The sequence below is a fragment of the Gobius niger genome (genome assembly GCF_951799975.1).
Source record: "Gobius niger genome assembly, chromosome: 5".
NCBI classification, from domain to species: domain Eukaryota; kingdom Metazoa; phylum Chordata; class Actinopteri; order Gobiiformes; family Gobiidae; genus Gobius; species Gobius niger.
Genome location: NC_136856.1, coordinates 4,053,264 through 4,069,303, shown reverse-complemented (window position 1 = coordinate 4,069,303; position 16,040 = coordinate 4,053,264). Strand labels below are relative to the sequence as shown.

Sequence of the window (16,040 nt, the reverse complement as noted above, 5' to 3'; positions counted from 1 at the left end):
ACAAAACAAAAAACCATGAAAAAGTGATGAAAATATGGACAAAAATGCAATAAAAAAGCCACAAAAATATGACAAAAACACAACAAAAAAAGACAAAGAAAAAGTGACAAAAATGAGACGAAAACGCAATAACAAAAACACAAAAATACAACAGAAAAAGTGACCAAAAAAAAAGAAAAATGGGTCCAAAACGCGTCAAAAAAGAGCCCCAAAGATCAACAATAGAGTGACGAAAAAGTGGCAAAAATCCGATGACAACACGGCAACAACGCGAGGAAAAAGATCCATTTAGATCAGTTTTGTAGGTCTTAGCTTTCAAATGAGCCTGGCCTACAGTCAGTAACCTTTAAGATTTAGGTAAAGCCGAACTGGAGATAAAAACTGGCTCCTCGCACACATTTCTAACATCCTTATTCTTCACAGGTTTATAAGCACATTTTACCGTTCACTAAAAGGACTAAAAGTGTTTTCTAGTCCACTGCTAGAAACAAATCAGGTCTGGGGTGATTTGCAAAATGCGAGGGAGAAACTGAAATGCCGACATGTAGAAAAAAAACCTGCAGCGAAAAACAAAAGCCTGGAGTGTCAGTGTAATCGTGGAGAAGTAATTGGTAAACTCAGCGTCTGACGTTTAAATAGGAGGAAGCTCCTTTTTATAGACACGTTTGGGATAACGGGGACTTAAAGGAATGGATTTTTCACCTCTTAACCCCCACCTGAACTGGGCAACTTTTCTCCAGTTTGGCTTTACCCAAATCTAAAAACGTCTTGGAAAAAAAGCTATCCTTAAGGGTTTGGATTTGTTTAAAGCAGAACAAAGTAACTTATTTACATTAAGAAATCCTCTCCGTAGTCCCTCTGGGGGTCCCTCAGTGTTAAAACTGCACTTGCAACTTCCCTGCTCCGAACCAGAAACCCAATACACACTCAGAAGAAGCTAACAGGCTAACGGGCAAAGCTAACTTCAGGCTAGCGCCACTTTAGCAGTATTTACAGCCAAGTTTGAGCTGAAAAATATCTCTATTGTGGAATTGCTACATTGCTATATATATATTGTGCTATATTTTGACATTAATGATGCTTTATGTAAACGCAGAAAAAGATGACCAGCAGTGGACACATTTTGACAGTGAAAAAGTCTAGAGACCGAGGAGATTAAATGAGGGCAAGTCTTTAGCACTTTACGTTCCACAGATACTCATCTGCGTATTAATATCGGCCATATCGGTAATATTTTGCCCGATATTCCTCAGGAGGCCTATAGATACAGACGGCATCGCGTCGTAGAAGGGGGCGTGGCTTCTCAGAGGGGGAAAATAGAATCTTTAGAGAAACACAATTATTCACTCTTTTTTTTGCCATTTTCTGGTGGAATATGAACTTATTTAAAGCAGTACTAAGTTACGTGTTTACCTTAATAAATCCTTTCCGTAGTCCCTGTGGGGGTAATACAAGTGTTTATGGGATGATTGGAGGGTCTTTCATCTCCCCCTGGTGTCTCTGACCAGAAAACCATGTTTGCAACTTGACTGCCACCGGTCCGGAGAAAGCAATACACACTAATGAAATCACGAAGAAGAAGCTAACATGCTAACTGCGGGCTAACGTCACTTTAAACAGTATTTACAGCCAAGTTTGAGTGAAAAAAAATATTTCCATTGTATAATTGGATGCACAGTAACCCTCTCTCCCTTCGCCTTTCCTGTCAGCGTAGTATTTACTCTCCAAGACAATTAATAAGTTAAAAAATCGCAAGTTGCTACTACACCTGCAGTTGCGCTTATGGCCTCTAGGGGGAAGAGTTACTTAGTTCTGCTTTAACACGTATACATAAAGTCAAGTGTAACTCGGGCCCGTATGGATGTTTTCTCACAGTCGTAGCCAGCGCTGGCTAACCTTTAGCATTAACCTGGTGCTAACATGTAGCATCATGCTAGCATTCTCCGGTATTTATGTTATTTATGGGCTGTTGAACCACTTTGCTCCTCTCCATGTCTTTGTATCTTTATTTAGTAGAAAACTATATCCATAATTCAGCGTTTTTTAAAGAAATTTTTGAATAATTAGAGAAAGTTTAGATTTTTCTGAACTGTTTTCAAACATGACCATACATGGGCGATTCCAGGCGATTCCGTCTGTATCTATATCGACCAGGCCGATATATTGATTGGGTCCTAGTAACAAACACAAGGCTCTAAAGTTCTACCTTTACCTCTGGTTCTGTGTCAGACTCATTAATAATGCAAGTCTCGCCTTCCCTTCCCTGAGCCGGAGCGAGTGCGGCCGCCTGAGCCGCCTCTTTGGGCTGAATTTAAGTCAAATTAGCGAGGCGTGTGAGATTCATCCTGACAAGTGCAATAAGGCAGTAATCAGAAGTCGTTTACGCCGCACAAAAAGAGCTTCCTGCTTCAATTAGACTCAGAGGCAGAGAAGACGAGCAAACTAGGCCAAATACAGAAATACAGAAATACAGAAATACAGAAATACAGAAATACAGGAGACGCCATTTCAGATCATGAGGCTTCGCACAAACATGTTCTGCCTTTTTTCAATTTGATTATTTTGCTAGTTTTACCGGTGGAATGCAGGAAGTAGGAAAAGCATTCATTTAGATTCACACACACATTGCATCATTTATGGAGAAACTGTGATCCTCTGAAACGGTGCAGCGTCTCCTGGGCTCCTCCCTGTTTCAGAGCGTGGTGTCCTGCACTGGTCAGCTCCTCCTCCTTCCTCTTCCTCATGCGCAGCTCCCTCCGCTTAGTCTTTCACCGTCTTCTGGGAAGAGCTCAGCAGACGAATATAATCCAGATCCGTCTTATTCCCCCAGTGAACGTATATTAGCCAGAACAATAGCAGGAATAGAAGATTACTGTGGCTTAGCTGTGGGTCTTGCCCGGATACCTCCTCCTTTGTCCCTTCCCTCCACTGTGCTGCAGGTGTGGGGGCTCTCGGTGCCTCTTCGGTGATTCAGAAGAACAAATGTGTTGGTCTCAAAGGCCTTTAGCTCATGAGCTGCTGTTTGGCCCTTCATGGATAGTCCGAAAAACCCACTGATCCTCACAAAAACAAGGCAAAGATGTGCAAAAGTATCCGGTAAAACAAAGTGGAACACAAAAACTACAAATGCAGTTCACAGAAAAGGCAAAAAAGAGAGCGAAGAGGGAAGAGACCTCCACATATCACCCCGGTACCTCTTTCTTTCGCTGCATTAGATTTGTTAGCCCATCATCTATCGTCTCTTTAGCGTGCATCGTCACACAGGTGGGAGTGGGTGGGGCCAAACGCCTCGTGCCCTTCACTGTAAATGTCACACAGACTGATGGGTCAGACTGGTGTTTTGTCCATAACAGTCCCGTCAGCAGACCACAGGGCACATGCCATCGCTGTTTAGTGGCAAAACACTACACACGGGGCTCACATAACCGGCCTCCCCTCGAGCGCCCTTGGAGCCCGGTCACATATCTCCCTGTCAGAATCTCACGTGGCGGGCGCGGGTTAATCAGTGTTAAAGTTTGTGCCTCCATCTGGTGGGAGAAGAAAAGTTAAAAGAGTTAAGAGAAAGTGAATCTCTTGTTAGCTCTGCCTCCTCCACGGCGAGACGTTTCACTCTCTGCACAAATGAGATCCTTCTTATCTGCGACCGGAGCGTACCTTTTCCTTTTTTAGACTCCAGGCATGTTTCATTTGTCCGTCCTCCTCCGTAGATTAAATATCTGCTCATAAACGTTGATACAAAGCAGAGACTTGTGTCTATTTTTAACCCAGAGGAGGCAGTGCCGGCGCTACGTGTCGCACGGTCAGGAATAGCAGCAGCGCGACGTCGTTGTTCTGCGAAACTGTGGAAACTTGATGACATTAGTCCATCTGCAGCAGCGGCCAGATGTGAGTCATGTGACCACCGTCTGTCGCTCATTTGAAAGCTAAGACCTACAAAAGTCATCGAAACGGATCCTTTTTCTCGCACTGTTGTCACTTTTTCCCCCCCACATTTTTCTGTTGCTGTTTTGTAACTTTTTTACAGCGTTTTCCTCAAACTTTTCATACATTTTTAGTCACATTTTTGTACATTTTAGTCATATTTTCATCATATTTATGTCACTTTTTTAGTCACATTTTCATCAAATTTTTTTCACATTTTCGTCACTTTTTAGTCACTTTTTAGTCATATTTTTGTCACTTTTTAGTCACATTTTTGTCACTTTTTAGTCACATTTTCGTCACATTTTTGTCACTTTTTAGTCACATTTTTGTCACTTTTTAGTCACATTTTTGTCACTTTTTAGTCATATTTTCATCACATTTTCATCACTTTTTAGTCACATTTTTGTCACTTTTTAGTCATATTTTCATCACATTTTCATCACTTTTTAGACACATTTTTGTCACTTTTTACTCACATTTTAGTTACTTTTTAGTCACATTTTAGTTACTTTTTAGTCACATTTTAGTTACTTTTAGTCACATTTTAGTCACTTTTTAGTCACATTTTTGTCACTTTTTAGTCACATTTTCGTCACATTTTTGTCACTTTTTAGTCACATTTTTGTCACTTTTTAGTCACATTTTTGTCACTTTTTAGTCATATTTTCATCACATTTTCATCACTTTTTAGACACATTTTTGTCACTTTTTACTCACATTTTAGTTACTTTTTAGTCACATTTTAGTTACTTTTTAGTCACATTTTAGTTACTTTTTAGTCACATTTTAGTTACTTTTTAGTCACATTTTAGTTACTTTTTAGTCACATTTTAGTTACTTTTTAGTCACATTTTAGTCACTTTTTAGTCATATTTTCATCACATTTTTGTCACTTTTTACTCACATTTTAGTCACTTTTTAGTCACATTTTAGTACATTTTTAGTCATATTTTCATCATATTTGTGTCACTTTTTTAGTCACATTTTCATCAAATTTTTTTCACATTTTCGTCACATTTTTGTCACTTTTTAGTCACATTTTCATCAAATTTTTTTCACATTTTCGTCACATTTTTGTCACTTTTTAGTCACTTTTTAGTCATATTTTCATCACATTTTTGTCACATTTTTGTCACTTTTTAGTCACATTTTACTCACTCTTTAGTCATATTTTCATCACATTTTCATCACTTTTTAGTCACATTTTTGTCACTTTTTAGTCATATTTTCATCACATTTTCATCACTTTTTAGACACATTTTTGTCACTTTTTACTCACATTTTAGTTACTTTTTAGTCACATTTTAGTTACTTTTTAGTCACATTTTAGTTACTTTTAGTCACATTTTAGTCACTTTTTAGTCACATTTTTGTCACTTTTTAGTCACATTTTCGTCACATTTTTGTCACTTTTTAGTCACATTTTTGTCACTTTTTAGTCACATTTTTGTCACTTTTTAGTCATATTTTCATCACATTTTCATCACTTTTTAGACACATTTTTGTCACTTTTTAGTCACATTTTAGTTACTTTTTAGTCACATTTTAGTTACTTTTTAGTCACATTTTAGTTACTTTTTAGTCACATTTTAGTTACTTTTTAGTCACATTTTAGTTACTTTTTAGTCACATTTTAGTTACCTTTTAGTCACATTTTAGTCACTTTTTAGTCATATTTTCATCACATTTTTGTCACTTTTTACTCACATTTTAGTCACTTTTTAGTCACATTTTAGTACATTTTTAGTCATATTTTCATCATATTTGTGTCACTTTTTTAGTCACATTTTCATCAAATTTTTTTCACATTTTTCGTCACATTTTTGTCACTTTTTAGTCACATTTTCATCAAATTTTTTTCACATTTTCGTCACATTTTTGTCACTTTTTAGTCACTTTTTAGTCATATTTTCATCACATTTTTGTCACATTTTTGTCACTTTTTAGTCACATTTTACTCACTTTTTAGTCATATTTTCATCACATTTTCATCACTTTTTAGTCACATTTTTGTCACATTTTCATCATATTTCTGTCACTTTTTAGTCATATTTTCATCACATTTTTGTCACATTTTCGTCACATTTTTGTCACTTTTTAGTCACATTTTACTCACTTTTAGTCACATTTTAGTCACATTTTTAGTCATATTTTCAGCATATTTGTGTCACTTTTAGTCACATTTTAGTCATATTTCTATCACTTTTTAGTCATATTTTCATCACATTTTTGTCACATTTTCGTCACATTTTTGTCACTTTTTAGTCACATTTTAGTCACATTTTAGTCATATTTTAGTCACATTTTTGTCACATTTTCGTCACATTTTTGTCCCTTTTTAGTCACATTTTAGTTTTCCATGATCCAAATCGGAGGAAACGTGCTCGGTTCACGTGGGGGTTAACAGGTTAACAGCACACAGACAGGAGCTCCCTCTAGTGGCGGAGAAGAGCACTTCCTGTCAGGTGACCTTTGACACACATGGCTGAACCTGAGCTGAATCCGACTCACAGACCGACACAAACTGCCTCCTAAAGTCTTCACATACATACACTATATATTCCAAATGTTTCAAATGTTACGGCCACTCCCCACGCTCTACCCCCCCTCCCTCCGCCTCTGCCCCTCGTCTCCCTTACTCTATGAATGGTCCCTGGTGTAAAACAGAGGCCCCATTGATGCCTTGGCCCGTGCTTCTGGAGGGGGTCCAGCGGGCAGCCCGGTCCGGTCTCCAGTCCTTTGAGAGAGCCGTATGTTTAAACAGATAGACTCGAGATGGGGTCCTCTTCACTATGGAGTGTCTCTCCGCCAAGTTGGCCCCGGCTCAGACTCAGAAGCACCAGCTATACTGAGGCGAGGACGAAGCCACTGCCCAAGTCACTAAAGCCAGCAATTAACCTATGAATTATGTTTGCATTATGGGTGTTGTCATCGGATTAAACTCTTTTATTGTTTCTATAATACACTCGGTGATGTTGAAATGTATAAAACTGGTTTGGCGGATGCTTAACCCCTTAACTCCCACCTGAACCGAGCAGATTTTCTCCAGTTTGGCTTTACCCCAGTCCAAAAGCTTCTGGAAAAAAAGCTGAGAAAATAGCAACAAAACTGAGACGAAAACAATGATGGAAATGTGACAAAAAAGTGAGAAAACATTGATGAAAAAGTGGCAAAAATGTCACAAGAAATTGACAAAAAATTTAAGAAAAAATGACAAAAATGTGACAAAATGTGATAAAAAATTGACGAAAAAATGACCAAAATTGGACCAAAAAAAATACAAAAATGCACTAAAAATTTGACCAAAATAAATACAAAAATTTGACGAAAAAATGACAAAAATGTGACAAAAATGTGACAAAAAAATGACAAAAAAGTTACAAAAATGAGTTGAACACCCAACAAAAAAATGATGGAAAAATAATCTGATGACGTGAGGAAAAAGATCCTCTCGGTTCAGGCGGGAGTTAAGAGGTTAATGAGAGATTAAAGCAGAACTAAGTAACTTAGAAATGTGTTTTCGTCCTTGTTTTTGACAAGGATGAAAACACATTTCAAAAAGTGACAAGAGTGGGGAAAAAAAGCCACAAAAGTGCAGCCAAAAGCCACAGAAAGCCAACAAAAAAGTCATGAAAGTGCAGCAAAAAAGTGACAAAAAAGTGATGGAAGTACAGCAAAAAAGTGACAAAAATGCAACAAAAAAGCCACAAAAAAGTGACTAAAAGTTAATGAAAGTGCTGCAAAAAAAAAAAAATTTGAATGAGGCGTTAAAATGGCCTATAGCAGTTCAGGCGGGTGGTAAGAGGTTAATAAGTCCTTTTCGTAGTCCCTCTGGAGGTAATATAAGTGTTAAAGGGGTCAGAAAACCACAACCCCTTTACTGGTGCCACCAATACACACTAATGGAATCACGAAGAAGAAGCTAGCAGGCTAACGTGCAAAGCTAATGGGCTAGCGCCACTTAAACAGTATTTACAGCCAAGTTTGAGTGAAAAACAAAAATGGATCTGGATGAACAATATCCCTCTGTCCCTTTGTCTTTTCTGTCAGCGTAGTATTTACTCTCACGGACAATTATTGCTTGGACACCTGCAGTGGCGCTTATGGCCTCTAGGGGCATGAGTTACTTAGTACTGCTTTAAGGCGAGAAGCTGCAGGTGAATAGGGGGAAAAAATGAATTGAGAGATATACATTTGAAACTTTTGCTGAACATTACTGATATAAATATGAGAAAAAAATGTATTGTAAGTTTTCTGCCATTTTTGTTTTGTGCATAATTGCCTATATTTTGAGTGATGAAATCTAAATAATGGATAGACCCAGATTTTATTGACATATTAGTAACAAGAGGGGATTTTGGATCGTGTTTAGTTTTTGAATAATCTCATCATAAATGAAAAAAACTGTTAAAAACTCAAATTTTGCCTTTTTTGGGGGGGGGGTTCAAAGCTGAATAAATTAGAAATTAAAAAATCCCTCTGGAAAAATCTTAAAAATCCCAAGACTGTAAAGTTTGGAGTCCTACCTGTGCCTTCACCCACCACTAAAACATGTACAAAAGGGTCCACCTGTGCCCTGGACTGCCTTACAATGAGATTGTGTGGGTCTTTCCTGGTTGAAGGACAAATAAATAAAGCAAAACTCCGCCCACTTCTGTAAAGATCAACAGATTTTGCTGATTTCCGTTGTGTCCTTGGGCAAGACTCTTCCCCCTGCCTGGTCCGTGGCCACTCTGAGGGACGGTTTCTGACCCCGTGCACGTCCAGTCTGTGACTTATCTTCCCAGCTTAAACGCTCCCATTAAGCCATTTTCCTCCTTGCGTCACTTGCTGTTTGACTTTCTATGGAAGCCCACGCAGCCCAAAACCGCCGCGGGATGTTTTTGGCTTTGCCCCGACTGTGAGCGACGCCCGATGCCCCGGGAGGATCCGATCGCATCTGCAACTTCCTGCCGGCGCGTCTCCGAAGCGGCGCAGCTCATGGCGAAGGAGGGATTTCTCTTCCTGAGCTGATTTGTGGCGTCAGATACGGCGCTTCGTGATGAGCGGAGACTGAGCGGGTGAACAGGCCGGGGGGGGGGGGAGGCTGGAGTGGGGGGGGTGAGGCTGGAGTCTGCATATGCGTCTGAAAGGTGATTCTGTGAGCGCCGTGAGGGAAAGAGGTCCAGGCTTTTGTGGTTTAGTCGGACTGTGGGGAAAGTAATGGAGGGTCTGGGTAAATATGATAGTTTTAGTCTGGTTTTAGTGACCTCTTACCCCCCGCCTGAACCGAGCACATCTTCTGCAGTTTGTAAAAGCTTAATAATCTCTATAATCTAAAAGCTTAAAAAAAAATTAATCATAAAAAGCCTCGAAATAGAGATGAAAACGAGGATGAAAACGCAACAAATAGTGACAAAATAGAGATGAAAATGTGACAAAAATGCTTAAAGAAAAAGTCGATTTTGCATAATACCCCCCCTTTAAATGACCTAAAGGACATTTTTTTTCTTGTTGTAGGGCAACATTCTATTTCCCCATAAAAGTATGTTGTAAAAGTAGTTATTTGTGAAAAAATCCGCCTTATACTTGAGGTTTGCAACGAATTATGATTTGTTTATGTTGTGTTTGGCCAAGCAACACACGAAAGAAGAATGTCAGAAGCGACAACGAGCGCATGTTTGTGGGCGGAGCCTCAAAGGCCATGACGTTTTGGAGTGAAGTGCTAACAACTTATGATGTACTTAAAGAAATGAGTAAACGGCGCATGTATTGGTAAAAAAGACGATCAAACTTACTTCACTGTTAGCAGTCCAGCTAATCCACAGCTGCAGCTTCATAACAAATCCACATGGTCCAAATAGATCGATAGTTTTCCTCTTGGAAGGTAAACTCTTCATCCCTGTGTGTGTCCTGGTCCTCTGAGGCTCCCGTATGTTTCTGTTTTACCCTTTAGATAAGATAGCTTACCTTTGTAGCTGATTTGTTTGTTTACTTTATTGTCCCCGTAGTGAAATTTGTCCTCTGCGTTTAACCCATGATCCTTCGATGGGGCGACCCGTAAGGAGCCATGGGCGACGGCAGTGCCACGCCTGGGGACCCATCTCCATGATGTGGAGCCAGGCTGATGGTCAGAATCTCCTGGCTGGAGGATTCACCTGTTGTACATGTTTTTAGTGGTAGGGGAAACCGGAGTACCCGGAGGAAACCTACACAGACACGGGGAGAACATGCAAACTCCACACAGAAAGGCCCCGTCCTCTTTGTGCCACATGTGCCTCCTGTGCTTCCTGTTTGTTTGGCCAGACTGTTTCCCTGGGATTGACCTGACAGGCTCTGTAGCTGCGGCGTCCATGTTTGTTTCCAGAATGCAACAGGACCGGACAATTCTCCTTATCGTGATCGACCTTTAGTAAAATCACGATTAGACTACAATTTGATTAATTGAGTCTGACTAACCATTCCCTCCCATTTACATCTCGTCAACACCGTCAGCGAGTAACCGGCGTGATTTAGCATTTGAAGACGTGGTAAGACATCGCTTTCCGCGAGGAAAAAGCCCTCGTTTCTCCTTCTCCTCCTTCACAAAGCTTTATTTATTCAAAGATAACCTACACTTTGTAAGTGGATGGTCTGCGCGCTCGACACTGAAACTCCTCATTCTCATCGCGGCCTTGACTCCGGATGAGAAGAGAATTGGTTAGAAAAATGGCTCTGAGAACTGAATGCTAAACAGCTGTAGCTCCGGTGAAAATGAAAAGTCCATGTTTTTTAAAGAGGAGCTGCGTGATTCTTGTATCTGTCAGCTTTAGCCTGTGATGAATGTACAGTAGCTGAGCCCCGGGGTGCGCTCGGAGTGTTCTCTCGTACAAACATCCATCTGAGAGAGAGTTAACGCCGGGTAGGCCGCATTTTAACAAGAGGGACGCCGCGCTCTTATGTATATATTAATATGAGAACAAAAGCCGGGGTTGTCCTGGTGAAGCAAACAAGGAAACGATCCTCGAATTCGGACTGATTTTGTGAATGTCCGACAGCGATTTGATGTGACTGTGATAACACGATTGGACACAAACTCAGAGAACAGAAGGTTTTGGTACAGCTGGTATTGAAAAAATAAAAGTGTTGAAAGCAGGTGCCGAAAAAAAGTTTAATCTTTGTATTCAAGTTTTGATGCTGTTGGTCATCAAACTTTAAAGAGGGGGTATTATGCTTTTTTCAGTCACATAGCACCAGTCTATATCACACTACAAAGATGACCAAACCTTCTGTTGGTCTGTAAATGCAGTAAATTAGAATAACTGCCTTGTATAAAATTGCTCTCTCACAATGGCTGTGGCGAATGTCTTGAAATAGGCCTCTGTCTCTTTAAGAACCTCTGAGCCTTTCCGACACGCCCCCTCCACACGCTGTCTGTGGCATCAGTAGGGAGGGGGTTCTGCTGAGGAGCAGTGGTTGGTTACTCGGCTGGTGACGAAAGCTCGGAGGCGTCTCCAGGAGGTGGGGGCGTTCCTAGGAGGACTCAGGCAAACCTATCCCTAAAATGGCCGCCATCAGAGCTTTTACAGATTACTCAAAAATACGTGAATGTGCCAAGGCAACACTTCAGGCATGTTTTTAATGAGGGAATGACATAATACATGATGGAAAGCTTGAAAAAGTCCATTTTAAAAAGGTGAAAAAATGTGGGTAAATTTGGAGAAAATTGTGAGGAACATTTAAAATTTGAGGAAAAAACACGTATAAAAATTGGGGAAAAGTGTGTAAAATGTGGGGGAAAACATGGGGTGAAAATGGGGAAAAAAGAAAAGAAAAACTTGGAAAGTGTTTCTTTAAGTACAGTACTCCCTCGCTATAACGCGGTTCACCTTTCGCGGCCTCGCTGTTTCACGGATTTATTTTTTGGACAATTTTGCAGCTTTTTTACAGTGTATGAACGCCACACGTGTATTGTGTTCTGCGTCCTGATTGGCTAGTTTCAGAGCGAGCCTCCTCTTGTGCAGAGAGGATCTCTGAGTCACAGCAGCACAGGCCTGGTATGAGCAGGTCCGACTCTACGTTTACTTTCTCTGCACTTTACCCCGGAAATAAACGACACTACGATTGTCTCTTAGCTTCAACAATCGGCAGCTCACCATGTTTCCATCCCCACGTCCGTGAATCTAAAAACCTTATTAGACAAAAACACAGTGACACCAGGTATCAGGAGAACCCGTGAACTCGTCAGAAAAGTGTATAAAGTGTGTGGTGAGGGGTTTTACTTCCTTAAAACATATATAATAGTAGTAGTATTTATAATTACTAGAATGTAACCCCCGTGATAAACGAGGTACCACTGTATAAGGAAGTTTATTGGTTGTTTCACCTCAAATGAATGATACAAATGCAAAAAAACTAAATAATGGAAGGAAAAGGAATAAATTGACGTCTTTGGTTCCATATTCTTTACTGTGGAGTTAAAAAAGTGGTGAAGCCGTTCTCCGTTTTCAAACCATGAAAGTTGGAGGCTGTTGAGGAAAGGCTCTGGGCTGTTTCCTCAGACTCTCCTGCCCGTCCCGACCGTTGTTGGCTTGAGTTAATCCGAAGCTCATGGGTGGAAATGTGTTGCCGACTGACTTCTTCTTTTCCTTTCGCAGCTGAAGAAGCTCCTGCTGACTCCTCCGAACGTGCCGTCGGGGATCGACACGAGCAAAGATGGCGTCCACAGCCATCGCTATAGCAACAGGAGCCAGCGACTGGTCAAGCCTCTGGTCAAGGCAAGTGCAACGTGTGGAGTCGAGAAACGTTCTCTGTAAATTACAGGAATGTAGCCTAATTTGAAAGCTAAGACTTTTTGCTCTATTGTGGCGTTTTCAACACGTCTTGTTTTTGTCCTTATGTAGATGCTTTTTTTTCAAGAAGCTTTTAGATTTGGGTAATGCCAATCTGGACAAAATGTGCTCAGTGAAGAGGTTAACAAATGCTGAATTACCAATATATGTTTCTACTAAATAAAGATACAGAGACATGGAGAGGAGCAAAGTGGTTCAACAGCCCATAAATACTTAAAAAAAACAGACAATGCTAACCAGGAAGCTAATGTTAGCTTCATGCTACATATGCTAACACTAGCTACAAGTGCCATTTTTCGCTTCTACTGAACAATTTGTTGTGAAAAAACATCCATATTGTTATAAATAGTTTGAGCCGATATACAGTAAAGGCCGAGAATTTAATTTGATGTTGTTTTTTTTAAATCTCTCAAATAGCCTAAAGTTAAGCTTTTGTTATTATAGTAAAGGTTTCAATCATAGAAATACATAGAAACATTGGTCGACCGATGTGGATGTGGGGATTACAGTTGCAAATTAGCATAAAAATCTAAACTTTCTTTGATATAATTATTCAAAAACTACTTTAACAAATGCTGAATTATGAATATAGTTTTCTACTAAATAAAGATACAAAGACATGGAGAGGAGCAAAGTGGTTCAACAGCCCATAAATACATCAATAACAGAGAATGCTAACATGATGCTACATGTTAGAATCGGGCTAATGCTAACGGTTAGCTAGCGCTAGCTACAACTGCCGTTTTTTCACTACTACTGAACAATCTGCTGTGAGAACATATCCATATGGACCCGATTTACACTTGACTTTATGTATGTGATAAATAAGCTCATATTTCACCAGAAAATGGCTAAAAAGAGTGAAAAATTGTGTTTCCCAAATGAGTCTATTTCCCCCTCGGTGAAGCCACGCCCCCTTCTATGATCTATAGTGCTAAATCTGGTGCAGCATCTTGATTTTGATTGGCCGATGCCGGTGTGCACCACTGATACTTTTGTCCAAACTTTTGTCTGTCTATAATGGTGTGCATGAAGCTTCTACATGTGTCAGTGTTGGACTGTGACAGCAGGGGGCGCTCCAGCAGGTAAAAGATGTTTTTCTGCCCTTAACAAGAATAAGATACGGAGCTGCATTGATCCAGGGTGGAGAAAGTCAGTTGTGCTATAACAGATTGCATTATCGACTAAAATAAGGCAAACCCAATCTCCCCTTTGTCTTTTGAATAATATTGATTGGGGGGAGGGGGGTCGGGGGGGTTCTGGTTAAAATGCATGGGCTACACCTCCGATGGGCCCAGACGTATTTGGTGATTCAGCGGCTCCGTCTCTTTGTCTGTCTTTGAGGCTCGGTCAGATAACGGAATTGGATTTTCCCGCGGCTTCCTTTGACAGTGAGCGGGAGGACGGAGCGCTTCGCCGCGGCGAGCTTCATCAGGGCAGCGTTAGCGCCGCGCCACCGGCAAATTGTCTTTCTCGTTCAAGTCACAATGAGCGCAATTCAGATCAGATTCCCTGGAAAATCGAGGCTAAATGAGAACTTTGTGAGGGGCAGTTTGAAGTCGGCGCAGAGTGTCCAGAAAGTTGCTACGTTTTGTGAAATAAGTAAAAAGGGGGTTTTAAAAATAGTTAGCGGGTTAGTGTTGGTTTCCTCTGGGTGCCCCGGTTCAGCCCACCAGCCAAAACATGTAAAACAGGGTCCCTTCTGTAGCCAGAGACACCGACTATCAGTGGGAGATTTGGTATCTCATGTTCCAGCCATGTCCTAATGACCTGTTCACCACAACTGCCAATAAAAATCGCACAAAAAAGTGACAAAAAAGTGGTAAAAAACAATTTAAAAATTATGAAAAGAAGCAATAAAAATGATCAAAAAATGACAAAAAAGCAATAAAACATAACAGAAAAATGACCAAAAAAAAGACAAAAAAGTTTTGTTTTTTTAAAGCAACAAAAATTCAGCAAAAAATGTACAAAAAGGTGATAAAAACATGCAAAAAATAATGAAAAAAAAATATCAATAAAAATAACAAAAAATCAATAAAAAATGACAGAAAATGACACAAAAGTGACAATTTTTTTTTAGAAAAGCAACAAAAATCGTACCAAAAAGTGACAAAAAAGGGGTAAAAAACAAACAAAATTATGAAAAAAAGCAATAAAAATGACCCAAAAATGACAAAAAAGCAATAAAACATAACAGAAAAATGACACAAAAAAAGTGACACAAAAGCATCAAAAGAGCGACAAAAACGCTTTGAAATGGGGCGTTACACTGGACTATAGGTGGTGAACATTTAGATTTGGGTAAAGCTGAACTTGGAGAAGATGCGCTCGGTTAAGGTGGGGGTTAAGAGGTTAATTAATTCATGAATAATCAAGTGTTAGTACATGATTAATTAATTAGGGTTTGTTTCTTGCTTAAAGACCTAATATTATTGGGATTATTCTGTATTTTTTACATAATAACGTCCTGAATAAGGCATACAAAGTGATTATCTCCCTCATTACGTGGCAAATTCCACACAAGGCGAACTGCGAACACAGAGAAACGCTCTCGGATTCGTCCTCCCCGACACTTTCTGGGCTGGATGATTTTCCTTTGTGCGTGCGAGTTTGTTTCCACACCTGCGTCCCGGGCCCGGCAGCAGCCCGTGTATTCCCTGTTGGGTCGGTGCGATATTTGAGCAGGTGCAGTCTGTCTAACAGCGCCCAGGTGTGTAATAAAACAACGCCGCCGAGATGATTCAATTCAAGACGACTCGGCGATAAGGACAGAGGCGTTTTAATAACCACGGCGGAGATTCCACTTCGGGGGCATGAACGAGCAGACACTTCATGTTTGTTTGAATATGATGCTTCCAGATCGAGATGGTTTTGGACACTCGGGCTCCCGGGGAAAAGGAAGCCATAGAGATCTACTGAGCTGCAGGGAAAACAATGTCTAGAGGGAGATGTTTTGTGCAGGAAGCATTTTTCTATAGATCGTAAAGTGGTTGTAAAGCTCATAAACATATCGACATTTCATGTGAATCTGGAATAATGCCCATGGAGACAGGAAGGAGTAGGAGACTGGGCGGATCAGGAGTTCATCTGGGGCGCCCTCTGCTGGCAGTACTGGGAAACAAACCTTTACTTAATGGCAAATTCATGGTGGTGTGAAGAACACACTTTGAACAGGGGAAAAAGTCTGATGATGGATTATAGGCTAATTTAAAAGGTACACTGCGTAAGATTTTGGACTATACTGTTGCCGGCAAAACAAAACATGCTCCTAATGACCAGCTCTACACAGAAAATGCTGTTACT

At 40.2% G+C, this 16,040-nt stretch overlaps 1 protein-coding gene across 1 annotated transcript in view; it reads left to right on the top strand.

The window, feature by feature from the left end:
* ppargc1b (peroxisome proliferator-activated receptor gamma, coactivator 1 beta) overlaps positions 1-16,040 on the top strand; it is a 191,196-nt gene that overhangs the window by 157,491 nt on the left and 17,665 nt on the right. The window contains exon 5 of the mRNA XM_079557093.1: positions 12,540-12,659. Within this exon, the coding sequence (XP_079413219.1) occupies positions 12,540-12,659 (120 nt within the window). The remainder of the gene's footprint in view (positions 1-12,539; positions 12,660-16,040) is intronic.